Genomic DNA, 10023 nt, shown 5'->3' on the forward strand with positions numbered 1-10023 from the left:
CAGTTCCCAACAAAAAATGCACATGAGCTAAAATGGGTATGCTTAATAACTGCTGTGTTCACTTTACGACCATGGTGTTCGCTTAGCAACCGCAGTGTTCACTTAACCACAACTGTAAAAAAAAAGATCGTAAAATCAGGCATGGTCATAGGTTGATCTGCTTAATGACTGGCACAACGTGTGACTCAATTATGGCCGTAGTGGGGAAATAATGTAGTCCTATTCCCTGCTTAGGTAACTTCTGAACGAGGCCGCCATGAAAATCGTTCAAGTAATGATTCAAACACATGCAGCTGTGGGAGTTAAGCTTCATGCAGGGCCTTCTCTGGGGCCTATTAATGCTGCAGCAGAAACTGAATGTTTATTTTGGAAACATCGGTTTTTGGACAGGGCTAAGACCTGTTAGCAGGACTAACCTGCTCCAGGTGTGTCCTATTTATATTTTCAGAGAACAAACCCCGAGGACCTGATTGGGATAATCTCAGACAGGATGGGGTTGAACTGTGGTGCCCAGCAGTGGTGGGATTCAATTTTTTTTACTACCGGTTCTGTGGGCATGGCTTGGTGGGCGTGGCAGGGGAAGGATCCTGCAAAATCCCCCTTCCCTCCCCACCTCACTCACCTGCTTTCCAGCTCCATTCTCCTGTGCAGGACAACAAAAGAAGACTCAGCCAATCAGCTGGGACTTGGGAGGGGGAGCATAGATGGGGGCGGGGCCAGTCAGAGGTGGGATTTGCTGATTCTCCGAACTACTCAGATTTTCCGCTACCGGTTCTCCAGAACTGGTCACAACCTGCTGAATACCACCTCTGGTGCCCAGACTGTTCTCATTGGTGGATACAGTGGCCTTGTCCTAAAGGTTCTTTTTCAAGAGGCAACTGGACTTTCTGTTTTTCTTTGAAGCTTCTTGGATGAGAATCAAAACATCTTCAAAGAAAAAACAGCGAGTCCAGTTGCCTCTTGAAAAAGCAACTTTTGGGACAACCATGAGAATCTCCATAGATACAATGGTATTGCGTGCAAAACAGGCTAAGAAATAATTTGGTTGGTTGCATTTTGCTAGGTCTTGGTAGCATGTGCGTACCCAGCTGTTCTATATATAGTTGTGATTTAGAGCAGGTGTCTCCAAACTTGGCAACATTAAGACCTGTGGACATCAACTCCCAGAATTCCCTGGGGAATTCTGGGAGTTGACGTCCTCAAGTCTTAAAATGGCCATGTTTGGAGGCCCCTGATTTAGAGTAAGGTATGAAACCAGCCAATGGTGGCTTATTCAATAAACCTTGATGAGTCGAAATATGACTCAGCATGATGCATGAACCAGTTCAACAACTTCTATCGCAGTCAAATGTAAAGTAACCGATAAGTTTCAAATCTAAATATCTATGGACTGATAGACATTTGGAGAGGTTTCATCTCCACCCATGGTTGTATCCGAGCAAGAATAAGGAAACCGTTCTGAATTATTGATAGATTCTCATGAGCAACCGTGGTCAAGTAAGGAAAGAAGCACCCACCCAAAAAAAGAGAAGTCGACAAGTTTCCCTTAAAGATCAAGTCATTCTTAGCTCTCAAGGTAGCCCAATTTTCTTGAGACCCTTTTGTAGCCAAAATCCCTTTTCTATTCTGTTGTCTTAAGGTGCAAAATTGCGTAAGTTCATTCAGGTTCTAATCCAAGCGATCTTCCTGAGCACGTCTTCTCTTCTCATCCTTCAGTCTGCCACTCCTTTCCTCATCTCAGTTGTGATTTTGGAAAGCAACCTTGTGATGACTTACGTGGTGGCCGTTGCAGCTGGAATGAGTGTAGCTGCTGCTTTCCTCCTGCCGTGGTGAGTGAATTGCCGGGTACCTTTGCCTGTTTTCAGAACCCAGTGTACAGTACAGGTAGACCTTGACTTACAACCATTCATTTAGTGACTGTTCAAGGAAATTTCCGTGGACTTTAAGTGGAATTGCCTGAGAGTGGAGGAAATACAGTCATTTGGGTGGTTACTGACTTGTTTTCCAAGCAGGTGCATTTCATACCCTGTGCGAAAATTCCTTCTGCAGAAACTTTGGCTAAACTGTTTATCTTACATGTGTATAGACTACATGGTGTTCCTGAACGGATAATTTCAGATGGGGGGGTGGGTCCAATTTACTTCAAATTTCTGGAAGGAATTCTTGAAGTTATTGGGCTCCGCCCAGGGCTTAACCTCCGCCCACCATCACAAACCAACGGAGCCTGTGAGAGAACTAACTTGGTATTGGAACAATATCTTAGAATGTTATATCAATTACCAACAGGATGCTTGGTCTGACCTACTGCCTTTTGCAGTAAGTGACTTATGACTGTTTTCCACATGACCATTGCAGCATGATCAAAATTCAGATGCTTGGCAACTGACACGTATTTATGACAGGTGCAATGTCCCAGGGGATCAGTGATGGGATTCAAACTTTTATTGCTACCAGTTCTGTGGGCGTGAGTTGGTGGGCGTGGCAGGGGAAGGTTACTGCAAAATCCCCATTCCCTCCCCCACCCACTAACCTGCTTTCCAGGTCTGTTCTCCTGTGCATGGCAACCAAAGGAGACTCAGCCGATCAGCTGGAACTCAATGGGAGGCGGAGAAGAGATGGGGTTGGCGGGGCCAGTCAGAGATGGAATTTGCCAGTTCTCCGAACTACTCAAAATTTCCACTACTGGTTCTCCAGAACTGGTCAGAACCTGCTGAATACCACCTCTGATGGGGATGCCAGATTCGCTTAGAGTAACAGCTGTGTTACTAACTTAACACCTACAGTGATTCACTAAACAACTGTGTTGTAAAATGGGGCAAAACTCACTTAACAACTATCTCCCTTCGCAACAGAAATTTGGTCTCAATTGTGGTTGTAAGTCGAGGAGTACTTGTATAGTTCTATTCGTGTCCCACTTCTTTGAAAAGTATCCAAAGGAAATCGGATATCACTCCTAAAGGGGTTTTGAAAGGCCATTAAGACTCTTTCAAAGGGCCTTTGGGATAGATGATATCAAGGTTCCCCCCTTGACATGTATTATATATTGAAGTATAAGTGGTTCAGTTATGTTGGAACTGTCAGAAGAATAATTTGGGATTCCAACTCGAGCCAGGGTTGCACAAGAGTAAATAAAAATGAGATCCAGACAGCTCTGACAAAAGAAGAAATATTTTGTTCCTAAAAGCAAACAGTTTGCCTTTAGGGGTAACTGCAGAGAAATGGGGTTACAGCAACAGACTTTTATAGGGGAGCTTGTCCTGGTGTGGAAGTATCTTTGTGCTGCTTCTAGAGCAGGGGTCCCCAAAACTTAGCTGACTGGAGAATTCTGGGAGTTGAAGTCCACGAGTCTTAAAGTTGCCAAGTTTGGAGACCCCTGTTCTAGAGTGAGACTTGAGGGGTGTATGTATGTTTGTCTTTCTATAGTGTTCATTGTTGTGAACATGCAGTTCCACTGGGAGACCCAATTTAATTAACTCTATTTGTGCTTACATAGGTCTGGGTAACTTATTTTTTTTGGGGGGGTGGGGGTTTGAGGAAGTTTGGTATTCTCACGTTATTAACTCAGTTTCATCTTTGACTGTCAATTATCTAGTGGAAACGCTGATTCTCAGTCCATTGTAGATTCTGTTGATGTTTTAAGGGAAGATGGAAACAGTATAAAGGATAAAATATATTTTGATATAAAACTTCTCACGGAACGGAAAGGAATAGAATTTTGAAGCAATTAAAAACAGTTCAGCTCATCTTTCCCTATGTGATTTCCTTTTTACTCGCATTGAAAACATTAATTTGGTGGCCGCTTTTAGGAAAGATCTGGTTCGTATCTTATTCCTTAGGGCAGGGGTCTCCAACCTTGGCAACTTTAAGCCTGGAGGACTTCAACTCCCAGAATTCCCCTGCTGGGAAGTTGAAGTCCTCCAGGCTTAAAGTTGCCAAGGTTGGAGACCCCTGCCTTAGGGAACCTCCTTATGGCTAAACTGAGTAGTTGGCTTTTGTCTTGTCTCCTTCCATTAGGTCTATGCTGCCAGATGTTGTGGATGACTTCAACCTCCAGCACCCGGATTGCAGAGGCCACGAGGCTATTTTCTTCTCTTTCTACGTCTTCTTCACCAAGTTTGCTTCCGGAGTGTCTTTGGGGATCTCCACGCTCAGTTTAGAGTAAGCTTTCACGATCACCCCGTTTGACTAAATAGAATTCAGATTCCCAGCTCTTTGGGGATCCAGGAATTGCAATCCTTTGGAAATCTTTTGAAAAAGAAATCTCTCTACTGATATGCCTAGTTATCAGCAATTTCCAGATGACACCAAAGGTAGTCCTCGAGTTATGACCACAATTGAGCCCAAAATTTATGTTGCTAAGTGAGGATTTTGTTAAGTGAGTTTTGCCCCATTTTACGACTTTTCTTACCCCATTTATTAAGTGAATCACTGCAGTTATTAAATTAGCAACCTGGTTGTTAAGTGGATCTGGCTTCCCCCATGGACTTTGCTTGTCAGAAGGTCGCAAAAGGGGGTCATATGACCCCAGTACCCTGCAACTGTTGTAAATATGAACCAATTGCCAAGTATCCAAAAGTAAATCACATGAACATGGGGGATGCTGGTCATAAGTGTGAGAAATGGTCATAAAGTCACTTTTTCCAGCACTGTTGTAACTTTGAACAGTCACTAAGTAAACTATTGTAAGGGGAGGACTATCTGTATAATTCCTGTTCCAGCATAATTTGGCTGATTAACCGTTTGTCCAGTAAAGAAAATATTACCCCACGACAAAGCTCCGCATTCAAACTCTATACACAGCTTTGCTCCAACCGATCGTCCTCTTGCATCGTTTATTCTGATTCTGTTACCACCACAAAGTGGTTCAAACGTTTTTCTCTGGTCCCCTTTATTCAACCTCCCCCTGTTTCATTTGTTGCAGCTTTGCGGGATACAAGACTCGAGGCTGCTCCCAACCGGAGGAGGTGAAGCTGACTTTGAAAATACTCGTCTCTGCTGCCCCAGTGGCATTGATCATCTTTGGCCTGCTCCTTTTTAAGCTCTACCCCATCGATGAGGATAGGCGGAAAAAGAACAAAAAAGCTCTGCAGGATTTAAGGTGAGAGGTCTTACCTGCTACAGGCAACCGGAGAGGAAAGGAAGGAGGGATGGGCACCTGGCAAAGAGGGAAGGTGGGCTGGGATTTGCCTTTCGTGGGCTGGCAATTGTTCTGACCCAGCCGAAGTTTCCAAAAGCAAACACAGATAAACTCCAAAACTGAAAGGTTCATGGCTTTATTCCACAAATTACCCCCTCTTTGTAGATAACAGGTGGCTTGCAGCCAATTAGTCCAATAAATCAGAGTCTGTAATCATCACACTAACTCTTTCGAACTTTTGCCTTTTGCAAAGGCAAAAGCCGTTTGAAACCAGGCTTATATTCCCTCGAGGGAGGGGTCATTAATTAGCATTCTTACTCCCAAGTCGCCTGTGCTGCTCTTCCATGAATCATCCTGCTGTCACTCACACCCAGCACAGGCTTCTTGGGAACGTCCTCCTGATTGCTGCCGGTGAACCACAACACCCATGGGGAAACAAAGGACATCACTCGTGCCATCGCGTTATCATGCAAACTTGAAGAAACCTTGTGGGATGATTAGGAGCCCTGGCGGTCCAGTGATTGAACTACACTATTGCAGGCAAACTCTACCCACAGCCTGCAGTTCGATCCTGTTGGGGCTCAAGGTTGACTCAGCTTTCCATCCATCCGAGTTCAGCAAAAGGAGGACCCGGATTGTTCAGGGCAATCAATATGCTTGCACTGTAAACAGTCCAAAGAGGGCTGTAAACATTGTGGGGCAGTATATAAGTCTAAGTGTTGTTGCTATTGCTGTGATGTCATACCACAAGGGATGGCCTTTAGGGCTTCTACATAACCACCCGTGGCTGGCATAGCCGGCAGAAATGCCCTTCATTCAGGATGCATTGCCACAAGGTCCCCGCTCTCTCTCTCATCGTTTTTGTACCATGGTGGTAAAAATAGAACTCTTTGAAGTTGCCTTCTGGATCAGTTCACATGTTACCCAAAGCCATGAATGTTCTGAATCGTGGTAAACTGAATAAAGACCATTGGCAAACTTTGTTGAGGTTCTTGGAGAAGCAGCTAAGGACGTTTGGCCATATTTCTCTGTTCCCCATGTGATGTCCTAAGATTTCGTTTAATAAAAAATATTCTAAAAACTTGGGTGACCACGACAATTGGCAGTGCCTTTCCTTGTAAAGCTTGCCGTTTCTCCCTTAGCGCGGGGTCTCCAACCTTGGCAACTTTAAGACTTGTGGACCAACTCCCAGAATTCCCCTGCTGGCTGGTGAATTCTGGGAGTTGAAGTCTATAAGTCTTAAAGTTGCCAAGGTTGGAGACCCTTGCCTTAGTGTAATGTGTGAACCAAGCCTATCTCTGAAGCTTCAGTGAAGCATAGCATGAACGTGGTGTGCTCTGTTCTGGTTGGGTTGGAGGCAGGAACTCTTACCTGCATACTTCATTCCCAGGGACTGAAACTCGTGGGAATTCCATCCTGCCCAAGACCATATGTCATGTTGTGATCGTGTGACAACTTTTATTATTTAGGGAGAAAGTAGGGAGATAAGGTTACCTCTACCCCACAGCTGCAGAATTCCAAGGGAATACAGAATAAGAGAGTTGGAAGGGTCCTTGGAGGTCTTCTAGTCCAACCCCAGGCTCAAGCTGGAGATCCTATACCATTCTGTACAAATCACTGTTCAATCTGTTCTTAAAAGCCTACAGCGACAAGAGGACCCACAACTTCTGAAGGCCAGCTGTTCCACTGATTGATTGAGATAGATAGTTGACAGATGAGGGAGGGAGGGAGTGGGAGAGAGAGAGAGAGAGAGAGAGATGGAAAGATGATAGATAGATAGATAGATAGATAGATAGATAGATAGATAGATAGATAGATAGATAGATAGATAGATAGATAGATAGATAGAGAGAGATAGAGAGAGAAATGGAGAGATGATAATAGATAGATAGATAGATAGATAGATAGATAGATAGATAGATAGATAGATAGATAGATATAGAGAGACAGAGAGAGACAGACAGACAGACAGACATAGGTAGGTAGGTATCAAGAATTCCCTTGGAATTCTGCAGCTGTGGGACATAAGTAACACCAATCCCTTCTTTACCCTAAATAAGGAAACAAAAATGGTCACATTTAATATATATTTGAAAGAACTCCCTCTTATGGATAGCATTTGAAATCCTGAGCTCGAGAGCATCCTTGTAACTTAATTGCTAAAACTTAAAATAGAACTGATGCTTCTGGCTCTGAGGCAAGTGGCTATCTCATTTCTCTGATGTAGCACTTTCGCACCAGAAGGGCGAGCATACAGTAAAGCATACAGGACACTAAATATAAAATGCTGAGTGTTCATTTACCTTACTTTTGCAAACAGAAGTCTTGCACAGCTTCCTGATTGCAGACCCAAACCCAGATTGTAGACCCAGTGAACTCCAATCGAGTCCAGTCCTTCATTTACTTGCACCCAATAGACAGGATCTTGCCAAACTAAAGCGATGAGTTTTTTAAACTATTAGATACATCTTGAGAGATTCTCAGGTGTGGCTACCGTGATTCTCTTCCCTGCTTCCGCTCAGGACTGTGAAGTCTCTTGATGTGGGCCTCTCTCTGGGAAACCTCTGTGTTGCCCAGTCTCCACCCACTTTTCCTGCAGGTGCACATTCCAGCACACTGATGGCCTTTTAGTCTTCTTTATACTAGACTGTAAATATGGTTTTCCCAGTTGCAATGTAGGGCTGTGAAAGTTGGGCCATAAGGAAGGCTGAGCGCCAAAGAATGGAGGCCTTTGAACTATGGTGCTGGAGAAGACTCCTGCGAGTCCCTTGGACTGCAAGGTGATCAAACCGGTCAGTCCTAGAGGAGATCCACCCTGACTGCTCTTCAGAAGGCCAGATCCTGAAGAGGAAACTCAAAGACTTTGGCCACCTCATGAGAAGGAAGGACTCATTGGCCTAAGGCTGGGAATGATTGAGAGCAAAAGAAGAAGAAGGGGACGGCAGAGGAGGAGGTGGCTGGATGGAGTCACTAAAGCAGTAGTCATGAGCTGAAATGGACTCCGGGAGATGGTAGAGGACAGGAAGGCTTGGAGGAACGTTGTCCATGGGGTCGCGATGGGTCGGACACAACTTCACAGCTAACAACAACATACTAGACTTCTAACATTTCAAATTTGTCCAGTTCTAAGATTGTAAGCCCTTGGCTTTTCAGAAGAATAGGAAGAGTTTGTATATTGTTCCATCTTGTGCAGAGAGAATGATTTGGGGCCACCTACCCGAATCTATAGCTAAGTTAACCCTTCCTTAAGTAGCCATTCTTTATACTATGCCTGGCACAAAAGCAATCCCCAGCTTTGGCTTGGTCTTGTATTACACGTGATCTTCCTTCTCTCGCTTCCCCTTCTCTCGCTTCCAGTCTGACCTGGACCAGGTGTTGCATCATAGACTAAGCCATAGTTCATTTAATCATCTGTTGTAGAGTTAATTTTGGCTGGGTCAAAATCAAGGGGACCACACCCATGGCCTAGGTAGAATAACATGTGAACTCAGTCCCTGACTCTCTGCTAACGTGATATTTTTTCCTACTAAGATGATGTACTTATTACTTTTCTACATTTTGACTCTTCCAGAGATGAAGAGAGCAACAGTAGCACCGAGACAGATTCTACAGAATTAGCCAGTATTGTTTGACCTTACCTTGTCTTGGTTTACCCCCTGGGATCCTCCAAACACAGGGCCACCATGACATCTACTGTGAAAGACTTGCTTCCATGGGAGAGCACTTGTGAAGCCTTAAAGACTGCTCTGGAAATCAAATATTGATCGACGTTGTGCCTTAAGTGGGATCCATGCATCACCAATTGTCAAACATACTTTAGCTTTTGGTACTCCAATAAGATACCTCTTACAAGAACAAGCATCATCTCATCTGTGCCTTTTACCAGAATTGGTTTGAAAAACTGTTGTGTTATGATATCTTTTAAACATGTGTTATTTATCACTAATCCACCCGCTGAATGGTGCAAATCTCTAAAATACTGTTAAGTGCATTTTGGTATGTTTTTTTCCTATTCAATATTGCATTATATATTATATTATCATGGACCCAGATGGTGCTTTTTTGGTGTATATTACACCGGTGACTTGATCTTGTCGAAATATCCTTGTACTGTTTTTTTCTGTAAATAAGATGCAACTAATGAATCATCCTGTGATGTTCCTGTTTATATATATATATATATATATATATATATATATATATATATATATATATATATATATATATATATATATATATATATATTTGTATATATCAAGCACCTAATTAAAGTAACTTAATGCTGTACATATAAAAATGACATGTTTTCCTATTTGTATATTGTGTACAGAAAGAAAACTGGATTTGTTAATAATGTACATTAAAATGGAAAAATAACATGACTGTTATTCTTTAACATTTCTTTGAAATACAAGTGAAGATAATGCATTAATAATAGGAAACTATGCACATTACCCTGGTTAAGATAAACTGAAAGGGAGAAGCAAAAGAGCTTAGGAAAAACAATAAAAAAGATACATGTGGTATGACTATAAAGTTAATTGGATCCTCAAACTGATTAAATCTGATTAAATCTGCAACACGGAAATATTTTGCTCCATCTTTTTATTTGAGTATTACATCTGTCATTAAGCGTCATGATTTCAGTTCTTTCACTGAAAAAAAAGGCAGAAAATAATATGAATGGAAGACTTTCAGTTCAGTTTACTGTGGTCATAGACCAGTACCATTTATGAAACAGCCTAACTAAGATCTATAAATGAGATCCAGGATACAGCCTATGTTAAAATTATAATGTAAACACTAAAATTATATTGAATATGATAAAATCTAAAATTATAGCAAAGTAATAGTATTACTAGGGGACATGGTGGCTCAGTGTCTAA

General features: G+C 42.6%; 1 protein-coding gene across 2 annotated transcripts in view; it reads left to right on the plus strand.

Annotated features, from left to right (window-relative positions):
* The window catches only part of MFSD2A (MFSD2 lysolipid transporter A, lysophospholipid), a 47808-nt gene extending 38525 nt beyond the window's left edge, over positions 1-9283 (plus strand). For both annotated transcript variants that reach the window (XM_087970568.1, XM_087970569.1), the window contains exons 11-14: positions 1717-1829; positions 4015-4158; positions 4922-5098; positions 8709-9283. In XM_087970568.1, coding sequence (XP_087826694.1) covers positions 1717-1829; positions 4015-4158; positions 4922-5098; positions 8709-8769 — 495 coding nt within the window. In that variant the 3' untranslated portion in view covers positions 8770-9283. The remainder of the gene's footprint in view (positions 1-1716; positions 1830-4014; positions 4159-4921; positions 5099-8708) is intronic.
* The last annotated feature ends 740 nt before the right edge of the window (positions 9284-10023 follow it).

This window comes from Notechis scutatus, chromosome 8 (genome assembly GCF_049901735.1).
Source record: "Notechis scutatus isolate UNSWTSFEM ecotype Mainland chromosome 8, rNotScu1.2, whole genome shotgun sequence".
Lineage (NCBI taxonomy): Eukaryota > Metazoa > Chordata > Lepidosauria > Squamata > Elapidae > Notechis > Notechis scutatus.